Here is a 19,923-nt window from a genome sequence, read left to right as displayed (position 1 = left end):
CCCCCATTACCCCAGGGACCCCCCCACGACCCCCAGTGCCCCCCCCCCACTCAGCACCACGCTGGGATTTCTTCTAAAACACCGCTTTTTTTATTAATGAACCGACCAAAAGATGAGGGGGGGGCTCCTCTGAAAAGGGGGGGGGGGGGCACACACCCTATGTGACACCCCCAGCCCCTGGGGGGGGGGGGGGGGGGCACACAGGGACACAGCCAGGCCCGGTGCCCCCCTGCCCACCCCAGGGCTGGGGGGGGGCAGATCTGGCCCCATAGGACGCCAGGACGTGCGGTTTGGGTTGTTTTTTTTTTTTGGGGGGGGGGACACGGGGACACCCCCATGGGTGCCCCCCATCCCCCAGGAGGGTGAAGCAAGCAGAGGGGGGGGGACACCAGGAGGAGGGGGGGGGGGCAGCATGCTGGGGGCACCGGGGTCAGGAGGGGGATGGGGTTGGGATGGGGTGGGGGCACCCTGAGCCCCCCCTTGTGTCCCCCCCCTTTAGGACACCCCATTACCTTGCTGGCTGCCCCCCCCACACCCCCCCCAGCACCTTCAGGCTGCCCCCCGGGGACCCCTGCCCATCCCTAGGGGCTCCCCACAGCCTCGCGCCCCCCCCTGCCCCATTTGGGGGGCGTCCTCCATCACTGGGGAAATTGGGGGGGGGCCCAGCACCCCCTGCCCACCCCCATTAGGAGGGTCAGGGGGGGCTGGGGGAGACCCCACGGGGGTCTCGGAGGGGTTGGGGTGGTGGGGAGGTTGGGGGGGGGGGGCTCCCGCTGGGGGGGCTCCTTGCGGGAGGTGTGCCTGGCCCCATAAGGGGGGTTATGGGGGGGGGGGGGCAGCAGGCACAGGGAGGGGGGGCTCAGGAGGGGGCTGCGGCACCCCGGGCTAGATGGACACCTCGTATTCCCTCGTCTCCTGCAAAGGAAACAGACTGCGAGGGGTTGGACACCCCCTGGTGCTGCGGGGTGCCCGGGGTGGGGGGGAAACGTCTCCCACCCTATATGGTCCCGGGGTGGGGGGGCACATCCCATGGGCAGCTTGTCCTACAGAGCCCAGTCCTGGGCACATCACATCCCACCCCTACAGGGTCCCTGAGACATAAATCCCATCCCATACATGCCCCTGGGGCTGAAAATCCCCCCCACACACACACCCCCTAAGACCCACATCCCACCCTATAATGCCCCAGGGGATGCCCACCCACCCCATACCCCTCCCCGAGCCCCCCCTATCCCACCCTACTCATTCCCCAGGGGGGTGCACAGACTCCCGGCCGCACGCCCCCTGCGCGCACCCCTTGGGGACACTCCTGGGGGTCCCCGGGGCGCACGATCCCCCCTTATCCATGGTCCCGGGGTTGGGGGGCGCAGACCCCCTGGATATTGGGGCGGGGGGGCTGGTTCTTACTCCGGTCTCGTAGGTGGGGTTGTCGAACGCCGACTCCACGGTGATGTGGTCGTAGGGGTGCGAGCCGGAGAGGGGCAGCTGTAGGGCCGGCTTCCCCTGGAGCCTACGGGGAGACGGGGACAATGGAGGGGCTGGGAGTATGGGGGGGGGCTTGCATGGGTTGTGGGGACCCCCCCGGTGGGCACTCACTTGGAGAAGTAGAGGTAAACGCCTGCGATGAGCAGGGCCACCACCAGCACGGGCAGGAAGACGGCGATGGCCACGTTGGTGCCCTCCAGCGCCGGCCCCGACGGCACAGCCTTGGCCACGGCTGCCCCCGGGGGGGGGGAGAAGAGGAGGAAAGGGGGGAGCTCAACATGGGGGGGGCACCGCACCCTAGCACCCATGGGTGCCCCAGCAAGCCCCCGCTTCCCCTTACCATCCAGGTTGCGGTTGCTGTAAAACTCATCGTAGGAGGCTGAAAAAGGAGCTGGTGTCAATGGGGAGAAGTTTTTTGGGGGGGGTCCTCGGGGGTGTTGGGGTAGGGGGTGGGGGTCCGCTCACCCGCTTTGCAGATGGGGGGGGAGCCGCTCCAGCGCGAGGGGTGGCCGGGCAGGCAGCGCAGGCTGCCCTCGCCCAGCAGCGCCCGGCCGGAGGCGCAGGAGAAGCGCAGCGTGGCCCCCGCCGGGTACAGCCGCCGCTCGGGGCTCTGCCGCCCGCCCGCGGGCACGCCGGGGTTGTGGCAGGGCTCGTACGCCTCCGCTGCGAGGGCAAGGGCACGGCCACGTCACCACCCGCTCGTCCAAACCCCCCCCCTTTGGGTGCACACCGGCCCCCCGGGGTGGGTGCGCCCCCCGACTCACGGATGCACTTGGGCAGGCGGTCGCTCCATTTGGGGCCCCCCGAGGCGCGGTCGTGGCAGGTGAGGAGCCCGGCGCCCGCCAGCACGTAGCCCTTGTCGCAGACGAAGCGCACGGTGGCCCCCACCGGGAATTTGGGGCTGGAGACCACCCTGCGGCTGTGCTCGGCGTCCCCAGGGTCCCGGCAGGTGGTGACTGCGGGCGGAAAGGACGGGGAGGTGAGGGTGGGAGAGGGATGGGGTGGCGAGGAGGGGACACGGGGGGCGCGTGTCCCCGCTCACCCCGCTCGCAGGAGGGGAGGTCGCCGCTCCACGTCAGGTCCCAGTGGCACATGAGGAGGTCGGTGCCGGCCAGCTCGAAGCCGGGGTAGCAGTGGAAGGTGACGACGGTGCCGTGCAGCAGCTCAGGCTGCGAGGCCGTCTTCCAGCCGTTGGCGATGTCGGGCAGCTCGGGGCACGTGTCGTTGCGGGGCACCTCTGCGGGGACAGCGGGGTGAGAAGGGGACGGGGACGGGGTAGAGGAGGACACCCACACCTCTCCCCGCCGCGGGGCGCACCGGAGAAGTGGATGACGAAGCCCTGCCGGTAGGCGAAGACACCGGCACCGGGGTCGGACTGGAACTGGATGGTGACATCGGCGCTGGAGGCGAAGAGCTTGAAGCGGCCGCGGGCGCCCGTGTACTGGCCCAGGATGCGCGCCGTCAGGTCGTCCCCGTCGTAGAAGGTGAGCACGTCCCCGGCACCCAGCCGCAGCCTGGGGGGACACGGGGGGGCGTGGGTGTCCCCCCTCCACCACAACCATCCTGGACTCATCCCCGTGCCGCGGAGCCCCCCGCACTCACACGCGGACGTCCAGCATGACGCGCTTGTCCTCCTCCACGTGCAGCCCCCAGATGCAGTCCTGGCCCTTGCCGTATGCCTCCGGCCAGTTGGGTGACAGCACCACGCCGGCTGCGTCCGTCAGCTCCCCGCTGCACACCGCTGCGGGCGCACGCCGGGCTCGGCACCACTGTGGGGGCACTCACCACAGCACCCACTGTGGCCCCCCGAGCTCCAGCACCCGCTTTGGCACCCCAAATCTAGCACCCAGCATCGTGGCACTCACCTCCAGCACGCGCCGTGCCGCGGTGGCTCCACCACCCGTGGTGACCCATCCCCATCTCCAGCACCCGTTGCACCCCCAGCTTTGTCCCCCCCGGGTCCAGCACCCACAGCCCCCCGTCCCCCCGTCCCCGGTGCCCACCGCGGCACGCCGGCTCCGTCTCGTTCCACTGCGGGTCGCTGGGGTCGACGCACTCGATGATGGTGGAGCCCTGCTCCAGCGTGTAGCCAGGGTCACAGCTGAACTCCACCGTGGTGCCCACCGGGTACCGGGGGTCGCTGGCCGTGAAGTTCCCGTACTTGACGAAGGGCTCGTAGCAGTGCCCCTGCTCGAAGGCTGCGGGCACACGTGCAGAGGTCTATGGGGTCCTGGGGGGTTGCCCAGGTGCCTCCTCCTCCCCGGGACCCCCACCCCGTACCCTCGTAGCGCAGCGCCATGCCCGCGGCGGCCCCGCTGCTGTCGGTGGTGAGCTCCACGAAGAAGTGGCGGCCGGTGCTGAGCAGCCCCTCGATGGGCAGGTACTCCACCTCGTAGGAGTCATACACCGGAGGTGCCTCCATGTTGTTCCCGTTGCGGATGATGAGCCTGGTGAGGTGCGGGAGGGTCAGGGCGCTGCACCCGACCTTGGGCATGGCCAACGGTGCCCATCCTTGGACATGGCCAATGATACTGACCCTAGGACATGGCCAACGGTGCCCATCCTTGGATATGGCCAACGGCACTGACCCTAGGACGTGGCCAACAGCACCCATCCCTGATCATGGCCAATGGCACCCAGCCTTGAGTGTGCCCAATGGTCCCCACCCCTGGTATGGCCAACGATACCTTTGAATATGGCCAAGGACACCCATCGTTGGGTATGGCCAACAGCACCCGTCCTTGAGCACTGCCACCCCCCTGTCCTTGAGCACGGCCAACATCACCCCTCCATCAGCAAGGCCAACCCCTCCCATCCCCTCTCATGGCGAGGGGCTGTCCCGAGGTGCCCCCTCTCCCCCTCTCCCACCCCGTGCTGACCCAAACCTGTCATCATCCTCGGCCAGAGAGACCTTCTCGAAGTGGAGGTGCAGGCGGTGGCCGGCGGGCGCCTCCAGCAGCCAGTGGCAGGTCAGGTTGTTGCTGTAGTTCCCGGGGAAGCCGGGGGAGACCACGCGTCCCACCGTGGCGTTACGGATAGCCCCGCCGCACGCCGCTGCGGGACGGGCAGGGGTGGTCAACGGGTGCTTGGGTGGCACCGGCCGCGTCCCCGTGCGGGGCTCAGCCATGCACCGGGGCTCACCCATGCATTGGGGCTCGCGGGTGCTCCAGAAGGGCCGGGTAGCGTTGCGGCAGGTGAGCAGGCGGGCGCCCTGCAGCTGGTAGCCCGCGGCGCAGCGGAACCGGGCGTCCCCGCCGGGGTGCAGGCTGCTGACCGAGACGTCGCCGAAAGCGGGCCGCGATGGGAAGGGGCAGCTCAGCAGGTAGGCTGGGGGCGGGTGGTGGTGTTACAGGGCAGGACAGACCCCCTCCGGACACCAACATGGGGATCCCGCACCCAGCCCTCAGCCCCAGCCCCTTGCACATCGGTGATGTTGCTGATGGTGCTCAATGAGGGCGTAATTTCTCGTGCTAATTATCTCTCCGTTAGCGTACCTGCTTAACCCGGCGGCGGCACGGGTCGCCGTGCTGCAAATTGGTGCCACACCAACGGGGGCACCCCACGGGGACAGGTAGCACCCCGCGGGGTGTCAGCAGTCCCGGCAGCGCCCCGTACCTTGGTAGTGGAAGCGGTAGGAGCCGGGGCTGGCGGGCTGGGGGCTCTGGAAGCGCAGGGTGAGCAGGTTGGCGGGGCTGCGGATGACCTGGCCCCGCAGCAGGAAGGACTCGTTGGCCAGCACCGCGGGCTCCAGCCCCGCCGCGCTCTCCACCGTCAGCGTCTCGCCCTCGGCCAGGCTGATGTTGTGCACCTTGGGGGGGGGGGAATGACACGAAGGGGGTGTCACCGCGCTCCCTGGCAGCGGGATCTCCCACGGTCGATAGCGCGCCGGAGCTTGTCCGCGTGGGGCAGCGCCTTTCAAACACGGTTAGCGCCGCCGTAAATCTCCCCGTGGCACGTGGAGCAGCAAGAGCCCAGCCAGAGCCCTGCGGCACGGCCGGGCCCGCGGCAGCCAGGCGTGTGCTCCAGCACTCCGGAGCAATTTGCTGTTAATGATGTTAATTAAGCAGCGCTGCGCGGTGATGAACGGCGGCGCCGGCGAGCGCGGCTCGGCGAGCTGGGGGCTGAGCGCGGAGCAGCAACCCCGCGCTGCTGCCTGCTGCTTGCAGGAGGCTTTTGGCGATGTCAGATTGGGTCGATGCCGTCGTTAATTAAATCCTAGATTGCTTCTTCGTCAACAGGTGCCAGCCGTGGCAGCCGACAGCCACGGGGCATCGCGCCAGCCCCGTGCACCCACGTCTCTGCTCTGGAGCCCGAGGGTGGGAGATGCCCTGAGCTGTTTCTCCTGGGACAGTGGCACAGGGATGGGGACAAGGACAGGGACAGGGCTCTCTGCGCCCTGTAGGGCCACGCGTGGAGACAGGGACTCACGCCCTGTGCCACCCGCAGCTCACCTTGATCTCCACGCCATAGCCAGGGTAGACGGAGATGGTGTAGGTGCAGTCCAGGCTGCTGTCATACGGGGCACCGGCCGGCTCTGGGGACACCAGCCAGCCCTCGGGGCCCGCCAGCGTCCGGTTGCACAGGGCTGGTGACAAGGAGACCCCCGCATCAGCCCCGTGTCGCCCTGACCCCCCCAATCTCCCTCCCGGCGCTCACCTGGCCCCTGCAGCGTGGTGACAGTGGTGGTGGTGATGGTGGAGGTGGTGGTGGTCCCCTCCTCGTCCCCGGACACTCCGGTGCCCCCCGGGGACGTGCCGGGGGTGGTGGGCACCTTGCTGGGGGCTGCGGGGCTCGATCCTGACCCCGCAGTGGGTGAGGGCGAGGGGTCTGCGCCCAGCGTGACCCCCCAGGGCTCCCCCCACGGCCCCGGGCGCTCGGCTGGCGTGGTCAGGGGGGCGGTGGGGAAGGCGGCACGGGGCAAGGCGGGGGCACGAGGAGGGGAGCGGGGGGCTGGGGGGCCAGGGGCCGGCCGTAGGGCATCAGCAGGCAGTATGGGGCCGGGAAGGGCGGGCGGGAAGGGCGCCTGGGCCAGGTAATCCTTCTTCAGGAAGGCCTCGTGCAGCAGGTCCTCCAGCAGCGGGTGGTGGTTGAGCAGCTTCAGGGTGGGCGCCGTGCTGACGAAGCGCGCCTCGGCCTCCCGCTCGGCCGGCGTGGGCAGCGCCGTGGGGTCCCCCTCGGCCTCCGAGCTCTCCCCGGCCTTCCCCTGCAGCCCATTGAAGCCTGGGGGAGGAGAGAAGGTGGGAATGTGGTGCGCCACGGGCTGGCGATGCACCGTGGAACGATGATACACCACGGGCTGATGCTACACCGTGGACCGATGCTGCGCCACAGACCAACGATGCGCCTTGGATTAATGCTGCACCACGGATTGATGCTGCACCAGGGACCAAAACTGCCCCAAAAACTGATGTTGCCCCACGAACTGATGCTGCACCATGGATTAATGCTGCCCCACAAACCCGTACTGCCCCACAAACCCACACCTCACCGCGGTGCCACCCCAAGCGCGAGCCTCTCACTGCGCACTGATGCCGCACGCGGTGCTGCTGCGGTGCCACCCGCACTTTTTGGCCACGCTCCCAGCACAGCGGTGCCGTGCCACGGGGAGGAGAGCGGTGTCAGGGGGACCGAGGGCTGTCGATAAAGCCGATCGCTTTCTCCAGACGCGCTCCTGGGTGAGCAAGGCCTGAGCCAGGGCAGCGAGCGAGCGCATCAACCGCGCGCAGCAGGGCTCCGCCGCACCTCACCCCAGCGTGCTCTTCACCAGGGCAGCATGGGCAATTAGGGCTTGGCTAATTAACGCACAGCTGGGTCACGCTGCACGTTAAGGGTTGCCCTTCTGGCCTCCGAAATCAGCCCTGCTGGGGACAGCCCTGGCCTCAGCTTGTCCTCTCCGTGGCAGGGACCCCCCCCAGGACCCCCATCCCCATGGTGCAGACGTGCAGGTGGCTGCCATGGGGTCGTCACCGTAGCCCCAAAGCTGGGACCGTGCCCACCAGCACCCCAAAATATGCCAAACCCGGCCCCCTCCCTGCTGCCCCACACAGCCCTGAGGACCCCCCCAGTGCCACCTCCCAGCCCCCTTTACATCAACACCCAGCTCTGCGAACACCCCAATTAACCCAAACGAGAACAGGACCTCATCAGCCCTAACGAGCCACCGTGGGGGTCCTGGGGGTGGGGGGGCTCAGCCCCCATCGTGGCCGTGCAGTGGTGCCGGGGGGGGGGTGACAGTGACGCTCAGCACCCCGACGTGGCACGGAGCAGGGCGCATGGGCACATCTCGCCGCGCACCGGCGCTGATGACACGATACTGCCAATTACCGGGTAATTAGACTGAGCCGTAGCAGGGCAGGGCCCCGCAAAGATTAATTACTCTGCGACTGCCACTTTTAAGGGACTATTAAGAGACATTAGCTTCGGAGAGCAGCGTGGGGGGAGCCGCTGGGTGCTGCAGCTGTCCCCAGCACCACGTCACCCTGTCCCCGCGTGTCCCCCTGGCTGCCCAGGGGGGTGAGCGCCCAGCCACAACGCCTCCGCGAGGTTAAGCTGCCCCCCGGCACCGCCAGAATTATTTTCTAATAGGATCCATTTATTAGAACATAAAAGTTAATGAGTTTATATTGAAGGGCGCCAAAAATCCCTTTTAGGCTTTTATAGCAGATCGGCACCCCGGGCCTGGTCCCGTGCTGCTCGTGAGCTGTCCCACGCAGCAAACGGGGGCGCTGGGGCACAGACATCCCCCCCCCAAACCCCTCACACCCCCTGCCCACAGCCTGTCACCTGCTCAGGGTGCTGGGGGCACGGTGGCACGTGTCTGGGGCCATAACACCATGGTGTTCTGGGTGACACGGGATGCTCATGGTGCCACGAGGATGTTTTGGGTGCCACTAGGGTACCACAAGGATGCTCCAGGTGCCAGAGGATGCTCTGGGCACCAGGGGATGCTCCTGACCCTCGGAGGACACCGGGTGCTGGGGGGCACCGCAGAAAACCAGAGCGAGCCCAGATGCCACCACCGTGCCCCTCAGGCACCGCAGGGATTACAACCTCCACCTCCGCAGACGTCTCTAAGCCGCTTATCTCCAGTGACCGTGCCACGGCTCCATCCCTTCTGGGTCCCCGAGGTGGCCAGGTGCTGGTGACAAAGGGACCTCTGCTAACCAGCACCCACCACCCTGGGGCCTGGTGCTGTCGGGGGGGGCGAGACCCTTCCAAAGGGGCCGTTCCATCCCTTTGGGTGCCCTCTTGGCATGCGGAGCACGTGGCTGCGGCCAGGCCGGGGTCCTAATCCGTCACATCGGCTTTGCCGGGCGGGAGTCTATTAACGGCGGCCACGAGCCGGAGAGATGCTGGAGACTAATCCGTCTGCGGCGGGCGGCCGCCCCCCCCGGCAGAAATCAATCGCGGCTGGTGTCGCAAATAAATAAATAAGCAGGCACGCAGCCGCCCGGGGAGCGCCGATCGATACGGCCGGCGAATAAAGCAATAACACAGCGCCCGGCAAAGCAGCCGGGATGGGACAGATGCTCGGCTGCCCCCGGCACCGGCCCTGCGCCCTGCCTCAGTTTCCCCATCCTGGGGGTGCTGGCGCCCAGCCGGGGCGCAGGATCGGTGCAGGGAGCCGGGATCGCCGCCCGGAGCGAGGGCAGGGGCCGTGGACGTGTAGGAGCCGAGGTTTATTTTCCAATTTAAAACCAATCTGGCTTTGCCCCCGTGGCCAGGGCTGGCAGCTGTGATGAATGAGCTGTCAGGCAGCCGGCGCCACGCTCGGCACCCCGCAGTCCCCAGACAGCCTCCCCCAGTCCCCAGACACCCTCCTGCGGTCCCCAGCCACCACGGGCACGTGCGGTGCCACCGGACTGAGCATCTCGAGCCGCGGGGACGTGCCTGAGTGATGGCAGCTCCCGATCTGTGCCACCTGCCTCGGTGTCCCCAGAGATGGAGACGTGGCACAGGGACTGGGACGCCCTCCTGGGTGCCCAGGAGCAGGCAGGGATGGGCACCCGTGGGTGGGCGCAGGCAGCACCAGGATGCAGGTGGGTGGCACACGAGCACGGATAGGGGTGGGTGGGCACACGCAGACGGCACGTGGGTGCAGGTGGGCACCACCCTGGCGCCTCCACTGCCAAACCAGGGCTGCTGTCCCCTCTCCAGGGAGGTGACAAGCAGCGACAGAACCCGGTGCAGCAGCAGGGGACACACGAGGGGGCAGCCCCCGGGGACACCGTGGGCGAGCGCGGCTTCCAGCCCCGGCAGCTGGCGGCACAGCCCGGCTTTAATATTCATGGTGGCGCTCGCAGGGAAGCGTTTGACCTTGTATGTTTTGCGATTCTCCTTGAATTGAACAGTCATTTACCCGCTGACACATGTCACATGTCGCCGCAGTCGGTTCCCCGGAGCATCGCGGCCGAGCCGCCCGCTGACATCCAACCGCGCCGCCGGCACGCGCCGCCACCGAGCCCACGGCACCCAGCACCCAGCCTGGGGGCTCCGGGGGGGGCCCAGCCTGGCCCCTTCCTTCTTGGTGACCCCAAATTTAGGCCGCTGATGCGTTGAGACCCCAGGGAGATGGGTGCCCTGGGTCGTGGTGCCCCCATCCTCTCCGTGCCGCCCTCGCTCCCTGCGCCCCCGGTCCCCGCGCCCCCACTTCCCCGCGCTCCCCGCGGCGCTAATGCATTTGTACGGCGATTTCCATGAGCAGCAGCGATGATAAATTGCACGTCTGCTGCTATTTCGGACCTGATCGCTGTCGCCACGCACGCCGGCGGAGCCAGCCAGCCTCGTGGCGGCGTTTCCCCCCTCCCCGTGCGCACAGAGCCCGGAGCAGCCCCCCCCCCGACCCCGCAGCCGTGTGCCAAAATCCCTGTCACAGCCTCCCCCGTGCCACCCTGGGGTGCCAGCCCCATCCCCTGGGGTGCCAGGCTGAGCTCGGGGCTGCACGGGGCAGCCTCGGTGCTGTGCACGGGTGACGTTTTTGCTCCAGTTTTTGTGTCCTCCCCCCCCAGCTCCCAGCCCTGCTCCTGCTGCCAGCGATCAGAACCGAAAGGCGGCGGCGCTCAGCACATGGAACCCGCTCCTGGGGCTCCCCGTTCGGCTGCTCGACCCCGACAGCCTCCCCGCAGCCAAAACCCAGCCCCAGCACCACAGGGACGCTTCTGGGGGTGCCAAACCTCCCCCTATCCCCCCCACCAACCCCTCAGAAGCATCCCCCTGTAACATAGAGCCCCCCACCCTTCCCGGTGCCCCATCACCGCTCTGTTTGTGTAGGGCCTACACTAACAGCAGAGCCACCCAGCTCGGGCTGGAAGCCACCGAGGGCTGATGCCACGGCCACCCCCAGGGGACCACAGCGGCTGGGGACAGCCAGAGCCCCCCCCCATTTGGGGACAGCCCCCGCACGGCGCCGGCTGATCTGGCATTTCAAGCACCTCTCTCCATTTTCACAGGGTCACAGCGGCGCTCGCGCGGCTGATTAATATTTGATCCCTTCAGAGCAGCTCGTTACTGCATTTAAATTATATCCGTAATAACCCCCAGCGGCACGGCGAGCGGGCTGAGAGGGCCCGACGCGTCCCCAGCACCAGGACGCCGCGCCACGGTCACCGCCACCGCGGGGAGCACGGGGCCGGGTCCCAGCGGGGAGCTTGGGGACACCCCCGGCCCCCCTCCAGGAGCCCTCTGGGGAGCAGAACCCCGGCACGAGGAAGGGATCCTGGCGCTCCCGAGCCGCCGCCGCCGCCTGTTACTGGAGAGAATCCATTACCTCCCTGGTTATAGGCAGCTTTCAGAGGCAATCTTTCAATTGTGCGCATTTAAAGAATTGATTGGAAGCTAAATTATCCTCTCCTGCCGGATCCACCGGAGACACAACTTCATCCACCTCCCCGGGGGCAGCCGCCTGCGCCCCCCCGAAGCCCCCAGCCCACCCCAGGCACCGCACAGCACCCGACGGCCCCGGCGAGCCCCGTGCCAGCCTGGGGGGTCCCCAAAACATCCGAAGAGGGTGTCCCCATGCCCTTGCCGTGCCCTTCGCAGCGCACAGCCTCCTGGCACCCTGCGGCAGCGCCGTGCCCAGTGCAGTGCCCAGCGCCGGCTCCATCCCCGGTGAGTTTCCAATTGAGGGGTTGCCGCTGGCCCAGCCACGCTCGCCGTCCCCGTGGGGCACCCCAGCCCCGCTTAAGAGCATTATCCAGATAATCCCGGCCTGGCAGCTCGGCGGCGTGGCGGCGATGCACTCCTCCAAGGCACGCAGGGGAGGAGAGCGCGCTCGGTTAATTACCGAAGCAGATGCTCGCTCGCTTCCTTCCCCGGCCGCCTCCTCGCACGCAAAGCCCCTCCGAGGGGGGGCACAAAGACCCCCCCCGGCAGGCACGCACACAGGTCCCCAAAACGCGTTGCTACCGGGTGTGCCTTGCTGAGGATGGATGGAGCAGCAGAACCGGGGGGCACCGCCAGGCCCTGCGCCCCCCAGCCTCGATCCACGCCGCCCGCCTGTGCTCCTAGGACCCCTCCTCACAAGCTGGACCCTTCAGCGTGGCAAAAAAGCCTCCAAAATCCAGGCTGAGCAGGTTTCAGAGCTCGGGTGCTGCGGGGAAGGTGGGATGGAGCCGTGCCCTGGTACCGCAGCCGCTCGCTGCGGCAGCGCCACGGAGCTGCCCCGGTGGGCACTGGGGAGGGGGGAGCCAGAGCTGCCCCCAGGAGGGGACAGCACAGGGGGGCTGGCAGGAGGGGGACAGGGTCAGACCCTTCCTCACCACCACCTGAGAGCATCTCCAATCCCCCGGCCTGGCTGAGGGCCCCAAGCCCCCATCCCCGTGCCTCCTGTCCCCGTGCCACGTCCCCACCACGCACCGGCCCCGAGGCCGAGCCAAGGCCACACCGAGCGTGGCAGTGCCACAAAAGTCAGTGCCAGGCTGGGACCCCCATCTAACGGGGATTTTTTGGGGGGGGCTGACCCCACAGGCAGCCCCCAGCCCCAACACCACATCGAAGGGGGGCACAGGGCGGATGGGACCTCGCCGCTCCCAGCCCCGGGAAGAGCTCAGCACCTCCCAGGGCATCCCTACCTCTACGGCTCGGGGAAATACACATGCGGAGTTTAATTAACTTTATTGATATTCAGAAATTAGGGGACTGACTGGAGGTAATTGCTCATTAGAAATCATTAAACTGACACGGCAAGCACCAGCCTCCCTCCGGGGAAATCCTGCCCTACCCAGGGCCCCCTCTCCTAGGACAGAACCAACCCCAAACAGAACCAGGGACGCGACCCCCCTGCATCCCCACCGCCCCCCCCCAGCAGGACAGGGCTCCCCGCAGCCTCACCCCAATTTTCACCCCACGGGGGGGTCCCCATACATTCCCCTGAGGAATGGGGCCAGGCCAGCAGCTTTGGGGTGGTTTGGCGAGCCGGGAATAGCAGCGGGCACGGGGCCACGGCGTCCTTCCCGGCTGGGCTCGGCGGCCAGATGGGAGTTTATGTAACTCCCCGCACGGCTGCTCCCTGCGGCTGGCTCCTCCACGCAGCCTGCACCCCATGGGGATGTGCCCCCCAACAGGGACAGACCCCCCCCCCCTTGGGGACAGACCCCCTCACCAGACCCCCATCGCTTGCGCCGTGCCGGATCAGGGCACCCCAAAGCTTTCCAGCTCCCCTATTTTTTATTTTTTTGGGGTGGGGGGCTGGTGAGCTGCATGGTGGTGAAGGTGCCCGCACCCATGGGGGGTTTTAGGGCTGGTGAGGTGGGGGGGGGGATGCAGGTGGTGGTCCCCCCCCTGGGAAAAGCCACCCCCTGCCCTTCCCCACCGCCCTCCCCGCACCTCGGGGTCACCCCAAGCGATGCAGCAACCAAAAAGCCCCCCCCACCAACACCCCCCCCACATCATCCCCCAGCCCCACAGCGGGGTCTGCACGGAGGGAGCAGACCCCAATGGGGCGTAGCCTGCCCGTAGGGCGGGGGGGGGCTGCGAGAAGCGGGTCCCCCCCGGGCGGTGCCAAACCGTGCTCCGTGTACCCCCCCCATATTTCACACCCCGGTAAAAGGGGGGGTGCCACCGGAGCCCACCGGGGGCGGCGTTGCAGGCTGCAAAGCCCCACCGGGGGATATTTTTTTGGGGAAGGGGGGGGGGACACAAGATTACCGTTTGGTGTGGGGGGGTGCGCATAGAGGGGGAGGCTGGAGAGGAGATGGGGAGGGGGGGGCTCAAGTTGGCAAAGTTTGGAGCGGGGCCACCGGCACGGGGGGGTGCAGAATGGGTACGGGGGGGTCGTAAAATGAAAGGGGGGGGGTGGTAAAATGTTAAATGGGGGGGGGGGGTCTCTTACCGTGCGCGGGGGCGCGGAGCAGCGCGGCGAGCAGCGGCGGCAGCAGCAGCAGCAGCGCGCCCATGGCCGGCGGCGGCAGCACCGCGGACAGCTCCGCGCTGCGGGCGGGGGGGGGGGCAACGGGAACCTCCCCCCCCCCTCCATCACCACCACCCATCCCCTCCCCTCCCAACGCCCCGAGTGCGGCGCCCGCCAATCCTGCGGGCTGCGAAAGGGGGGGCTCCTCCCTGCGCCCCCCCCCCCCCTTCCCTTCGCCACCACCGCCTCCTCCTCCCCGCCCAGCGCCGTGATGCTGGGAGAGGGAGGCTGGGGGAGGGGGGCACCCCCCCCCCCAAAAAAAAAAAAAAAATAGAATAATAAAGCCCAGTGCCCCCCCCCACACCCCCATGTTGGTGGGGTGGAGCTATTGAGGGCTGTGGATGGAGAGGGGGAAAGGCAGAGCTGCGCATCGCATCCTCTGTTTTTTTGTGTTTTTTTTTTTTTCTTTTCCCCCCCCCCCCCCCCCAAGGACCCCCACCCCATCCCAACCTTGCACACCCCCCCCCTTCCTCCCCCACCCCTAAATAGCCCCAATTAGGGCCGGGCTCATCACGCCCAAGCAGCAAAACCTGGGGGCGATGGCAGCTCGCACAGCTGGGCACCATCCTCCCCATCCCTCCCACCCCCGTTTCATTCCTTGCCCCCCATCCAGGGGCCGAATTCTGCCCCCCCCAGGACCCCTCCCTCGGGCTGCAGCCCCCCCCCCCCCCCCCATCAGCAGCACGGCCCCCGGGGGGCTTGGCAGTGTGGGGGGGAAGCCATCCTTGCAGCAGGCAGATGGCGTTGGCACCAGCGCAGAGCTGCTCGGTGCTGGCTGCTGGACGGCTCCTGCGTTGTGTTAAAAATAATAATAAAAAAAAAAGGAGAGAAAAGAGAAAAAAAAAAAAAGGGCTCTTTGTTTAATAACCCCCCCACCCCCCACCCCCCACGTCTCCGTGAAAGCCCAGATGGCTTCGCCTTGGTGACGCCGCGCCATGCGCAGCCCCCGCAGCCCCAAAAAGATGGGGCTGGGGGCAAACGCGGCTCTTGGGGCATCCCGGGGGGGGGCTTCAATCCCACCCCCGGCACCGGGGGGGAGCCTGGCCCTGCCACGGGGACCCACGGCCTGGTTCGGTGTGGGGGGGGTCCCTCGGCGGTGCCGTGCAGGGATCTGGCACACCTGCCACGCACCGAACCCCGGCAGGGCTGGGGAGACGGGCGTTTTGAGGCCAAACTGAAGTTTCTGACGTGCCGATATTCAAACAAATTTTAATCCGCCCGACGCTTCCCCCGGCACGCACCTGGACTGCTAATGAGGGGCTGCCTTAAACGGCTGTGGATTTTGAGACAAAGCAAACAAGCGCCGCGCGGATGCCTTCGGAGCCTTCGGGGCGGCGCGGGTGGCACGGGACGGGGAGAGGCAAAGGAGGGCGAGAGCAGCCCGAACCCCGCACGCCTCAGCTCCTGGAGCTCCTCGGGGAATTTCTCTAGGGATTTTGTAGGGCTGGGTGCTGAGGGTGGCACAGCCCAGCAGGGAGCGTTGCGTGGGTGCTGGTGGCCCTGGGGAAACTCCAGCGTGCAGTGGGCGCAGTGCGCGCAGTGGGTGCAGCAAGCCAGTGCCGAGCCCCACCAGGCTCTGGTTGCACCTCCTCATTCCCAATCCCTCCAGCCCCGATCCAGGCAGTTTCGGCAGGGAATATTTCATTCTTACCCCGCGGCCCGGCACCGCTCTCCTGACCTGCACCGGCTCCTTTGGGGAGCTGATTTCTTGCTGCCGTGAGCATCGCCTGTGGTTACGTTAAACCCAGGTCAAGAGGCCGGTGGCAGGGCATGGGAAGGGCTCTACCCCCTCCAGCCACGTCCTGCTGCCACCGATGCGGGGCTGGAGGTGCAGGGGGGGGTCCCCAAAAGCACGGGAAGATGTGGCTGCTTTGGGGTGCGTGCCCTGGCGGGTGTCCCCGGCTGTCCCCACGGCCGTGGTGGCCTCCCCGGGCTTTTCCAGCGCGATCCATTACGGCGCCGTTAGTGGGAGAGGAGTTCGTTTTTGCCATTTAACATTTCATGGATAATTAATTATTCTTCATGTTCCCGGCGAAAAGCAGAAGCAGGTACGGGCTGTTCAAAGGCTGGGCGCCAGCGGAAAAGCGAGCTGAAACCCTGGGAAATTGGTGAATTTATTCGCAGCATCAAAGGCGAGGGGGCGGCGGCGCCGCCGTAATGGGGCCCCGCGCTGCGCGCAGCCCCCGGGCACCCGCCTGGTGCCGAGCCCGCCGTGTGCTCACCAGAGGTGAGCGGGCGGGCAGCAAAATGGATAACGGCGTTTAACATCTCCTAATAATGACAGCTCGCTGGTAAATAATGCCTGTTATACCACAGGAGCCCGAGTAAATTACTTCCCCGAGTTAGCAGGCAGGGAGCACAAGCTGGGGGGGCTCAGCGCAGCCCCTGCCTGAATTATCCCCCCTGTGGTGTCCCCCCCGTGTGTCCCCGCATCCCAAATCGCACCCCAAATCTGCACGCTTGCAAAACGCACCGCGGGCAGCGGGGCGATGCGGGTGCCTGGCCGTGCACCCACCGCCCGGCGGGCCCTAAATCACGGCTATCTGCTGGCAGAGGGGGAGAAAAAAAAAAAAACGGAGATGGCAACCCAGTAGTTTATGGATATAATAAATTGCTCCGGAGGAAAAAAAAATGTTTCCCCTGAAACAAACGGCACGGGCTGCAATCTGCACACAAATGGCCCCTCGGTGCGCGGCCGGGTTATGGCCAGCCCCTTGTCCTGAGAGCAGCCACAAAACAGTGGGGTAGGAGTGGGGGATTTAGGGAAAATAATTTTCCATCGTGTTTATGCTGCCCACTCGCTCCGATGTCTCCTGGCTGCCTCCAGGGCACCCAGCAGCACCCTTGGGTGCAGGTCGGGCAGGGGGTGACGGGTCCCCGCGGTGCCAGCGGGTGGCAGCAGGGTGGCAGTGGTGTAGGGGTGGCACGGGGAGCAGGGGCTGTGGTGTTGGTGGGGAATCGGGGGGGGCTCTGAGGATGGGGAGAGGCAGGAGCTGTCCCCAGCGTGTCCCCACGTGCTCCCGCTGCAGGCTGGAGGGTGGCCAAGGCTCTGCTGCCAGCTCCACCCGGCCGGACTCTGCCCCGGCCCTCCCCTTGGCTCGGCTCCTGGCAGCTCGAGGGGAACGGGGACAGGGACAGGGGATGGGGACGAGGACGGACATGGCTGCCCTGAGCCAGCCCCAGCAGGCGTCCTATGATGCCATCGTCATCGGGGCTGGCATCCAGGGCTCCTTCGCCGCCTACCACCTGGCGCAGCGGCACCGGGACACACTCCTGCTGGAGCAGGTACCGGCGTCCCCAACCCCGCCGTGTCCCCAACCCCACCGCATGGGGACAGGGACCTGGCTGCACTGTGCCTGGCCCCATGCCGTGCGCATGGCACAGAGCCAGGGTGTGCTGGTGGCACGACCCCAGTGTCCCCAGTGCCAGGACCCCCATATTCCCAGTACCAGGACCCCTGTGTCCCCAGTAACAGTCCCCCAGTGTTCCCAGCAACAGGCCCCCAGTGTCCCCAGTACCAAGACGCCCATATCCCCAGTGCCAGACCCCCCAATGTCCCCAATACCAGCACCCCCAAATCCCCAGTTCCAGTCCCCCCGTGTCCCCAGTGCCACCCCCCAGCCCCACTGTTTCTCAGAGCAGTGTCCATCAGGGTGGGCTGCGCACCCCGCTACCTGCTGGGGCTCGGGGACACCCTGCAGCCGTGGTCACCCCGATGTCCCCGTGCCCCACAGTTTGTCCTGCCCCACTCTCGGGGCAGCTCGCACGGGCAGAGCCGCATCACCCGCAGCGCCTACCCGCAGGCGCACTACGCCCGCATGATGCCCGACAGCTTCCTCCTCTGGCAGAGGCTGGAGGCTGAGGCCGGCACCAGCCTCTACAGGTGACGGGGACGAGGACAGAGCCCCCACACCGGGCGCTGTCCCCTCCCTGGGGAACCGGGCTGGGGGTGGCGAGGGGTCCAGCACTGTGCGGGGAGGCAGCCCGCGGCTCCGGCTAATTTCTGGGGCTCCCTAAAGGAGGAGCTGTTAAGGAAATAGGCGGCTAACGGTGCCATCCGTTGTCCCCAATGTCACCGTGGTGGTGGGGACGCAGGCGGACGGGGCTGGTGGTGCTGGGGCCGGCGGGTGACCCAGAGCTGGAGGGCTGCCGGCGCGGCACGGGGCCCGGTGACACACTCGACGCCGCGGCGCTGGCACGGCGCTTCCCCGGCCTCCGGCCCCGTGCCGGGGACGTGACCCTGTGGGACGGCAGCGGCGGGGTGCTCCGGGCAGACCGGGCGCTGCGGGCAGTGCAGGTGGGTGCCACCGCGGGGGACGGGGACGGGGGACAAGGGTGGGTGTCCCCATCTCCATCCCCGCAGCCACCTCCTGCTGCCCGCACCCAGGAGGTGTTTCGCCGGCACGGGGGCACGCTGCGCGACGGGGAGAAGGTGCTGAGCATCCAGCCCGGTGCTGTGCTCACCGTCACCACCACCGGCGGGGTGTACCGAGCCCCCCGGCTCATCATCGCGGCCGGAGCCTGGACCAGTGCCGTGCTGGCACCGTTGGGCCTCCGCCTGCCGCTGCAGGTGAGGGTTGGTGGCACCGCGGGGCGGTGTGGCCGTGGGCACGGCTGACCCGGTGTCCCCCCCCCGCAGCCCCTGCGCATCAACGTGTGCTACTGGAGGGAGAAGGAGCCCGGCAGCTACAGCGCAGGCACGGCCACCCCCTGCTTCATGGCTTTGGGGCTGCCCGAGGCTCCCCACGGCATCTACGGGCTGCCTGCCCTCGAGTACCCCGGGCTGGTCAAGGTGAGCGGGGCACGGTGGTGGGGGCACCGCGTTTTCCCCCCCTGTTTGTCCCCACTGAGCGGCTGTCCCCAGGTGTGCTACCACCACGGCAGCCCCGTTGACCCCGAGGATCGGGACCGGGCCCCCCCGGGTGCTCCCCACCCCGACGTCGCCCTCCTGAGCAGCTTCATCAGCAGCTACCTGCCCGGGCTGGAGCCGCAGCCGGCGGTGCTGGAGACCTGCATGTACACGGTGAGACCTCGCTGCCCCCTCTGTCCCCGGCCACGGGGCCAAGAAACGCCCCCGGTGCCCTCCCTGTGCCCGTGGGGTGCAGCCCCCAGCCCCGCTTGCTCACCCTGTGACCCCACAGAACACCCCAGATGGAGACTTCATCCTGGACCGGCACCCCAAGCACAGCAACATTGTCATCGGGGCCGGCTTCTCGGGTAGGTGAGGGGCACCCGGCCCCCCCCCCAGTGGCACCCTGGGCACGGCCACGTCCCCCCCAACTTCTCCTCCCCGCAGGCCATGGGTTCAAACTGGCACCGGTGGTGGGGAAGCTGCTGTGCGAGCTGAGCCTGGGCGAGGAGCCGTCCCACAGCACGGCCCCCTTTGCCATCAGCCGCTTCCCCGGTGCGCTCCGGGCTGCGCTGTAGGTGCTTGTGCCCTGCTGTGCGTATCCCTGCACCCCAAAATGCCACCACCTCCAGCTCCCTGCATCCCGGCATCCTCAAAGCCTGGAATCCCAATACCCTGCATCCCCACATCCCCATGCCCCACTGACCAGCACCCCAGCACCTGGCACCCCTCTGTTCCAGCAGCCCCACACCCCAGCTTTCTGGTCCTCTGCATCCCAGTGACCCTAAATCCTGGTGCCCTGCACCCCAGTGTCCCTATATCCTGGTGTCCTACACCCCCGTGTCCCTATATCCCGGTCCCTGCCTCCCTGCACCCCCCATGCCATGCGTGCCAGCCCAGCTCTGCCAAGCGCCCGTTCCCCGGGAGCTTTGTCAGCCTGACGGAGCTGGAAGAGCGCGGCGAGACACACTCACTTAGGAGTCAAGTTAAATGTTTTAATGTTAAATGTGCCATTTTATTATCATTAGATCGCTCCCACTTAATGAAAGCGCATTAGCGCAGCGTGGCTGTAACAGCAGCGAGCGCCGAGCTCGGCCCATTTGTTTCGAAGAGATGCTGGGGGGGGGCAGAACGGGATGGTCTGGGGGGGTCCCAAGGGTGCCAGGGGTCCCCAGGGGTCCCC

The 19,923-nt window shown here is 67.3% G+C and overlaps 2 protein-coding genes across 3 annotated transcripts; one reads left to right on the top strand and one right to left on the bottom strand.

Annotated features, from left to right (window-relative positions):
- Positions 1 to 270: 270 nt before the first annotated feature.
- Positions 271 to 13,942, bottom strand: SEZ6 (seizure related 6 homolog). Of its 2 annotated transcripts, none has more exons than XM_072026136.1 (17): positions 13,814 to 13,942; positions 6,142 to 6,705; positions 5,937 to 6,070; positions 5,101 to 5,293; positions 4,627 to 4,812; positions 4,371 to 4,539; positions 3,766 to 3,932; positions 3,489 to 3,683; positions 3,088 to 3,226; positions 2,803 to 2,999; positions 2,528 to 2,722; positions 2,250 to 2,441; positions 1,951 to 2,148; positions 1,826 to 1,864; positions 1,597 to 1,717; positions 1,408 to 1,510; positions 271 to 931 (listed from the first exon to the last, which is right to left on the bottom strand). In XM_072026136.1, exons 1-17 carry the CDS (start codon positions 13,875 to 13,877, stop codon positions 860 to 862), a joined length of 2,928 nt encoding a protein of 975 aa, XP_071882237.1. In that variant the 5' UTR covers positions 13,878 to 13,942; the 3' UTR covers positions 271 to 859. The 2 variants fall into 2 exon arrangements, with proteins under 2 accessions (XP_071882237.1, XP_038021893.2); XM_038165965.2 differs by having other exon boundaries at positions 272 to 915.
- Positions 13,943 to 17,007: 3,065 nt separating this feature from the next.
- Positions 17,008 to 19,767, top strand: PIPOX (pipecolic acid and sarcosine oxidase). The gene is made up of 8 exons (XM_027472177.3): positions 17,008 to 17,176; positions 17,626 to 17,774; positions 17,987 to 18,188; positions 18,279 to 18,461; positions 18,531 to 18,683; positions 18,756 to 18,914; positions 19,033 to 19,108; positions 19,188 to 19,767. The coding sequence occupies exons 1-8, from the start codon at positions 17,033 to 17,035 to the stop codon at positions 19,316 to 19,318; spliced, it is 1,197 nt and encodes a 398-aa protein (XP_027327978.3). The 5' UTR covers positions 17,008 to 17,032; the 3' UTR covers positions 19,319 to 19,767.
- Positions 19,768 to 19,923: the final 156 nt, after the last annotated feature.

This window comes from Anas platyrhynchos, chromosome 20 (assembly GCF_047663525.1).
Source record: "Anas platyrhynchos isolate ZD024472 breed Pekin duck chromosome 20, IASCAAS_PekinDuck_T2T, whole genome shotgun sequence".
In the NCBI taxonomy this organism is placed as follows: Eukaryota; Metazoa; Chordata; class Aves; order Anseriformes; family Anatidae; genus Anas; species Anas platyrhynchos.
The sequence above is the reverse complement of the archived record's forward strand: the minus strand, read 5'-3'. Positions and strand labels throughout refer to the sequence as shown.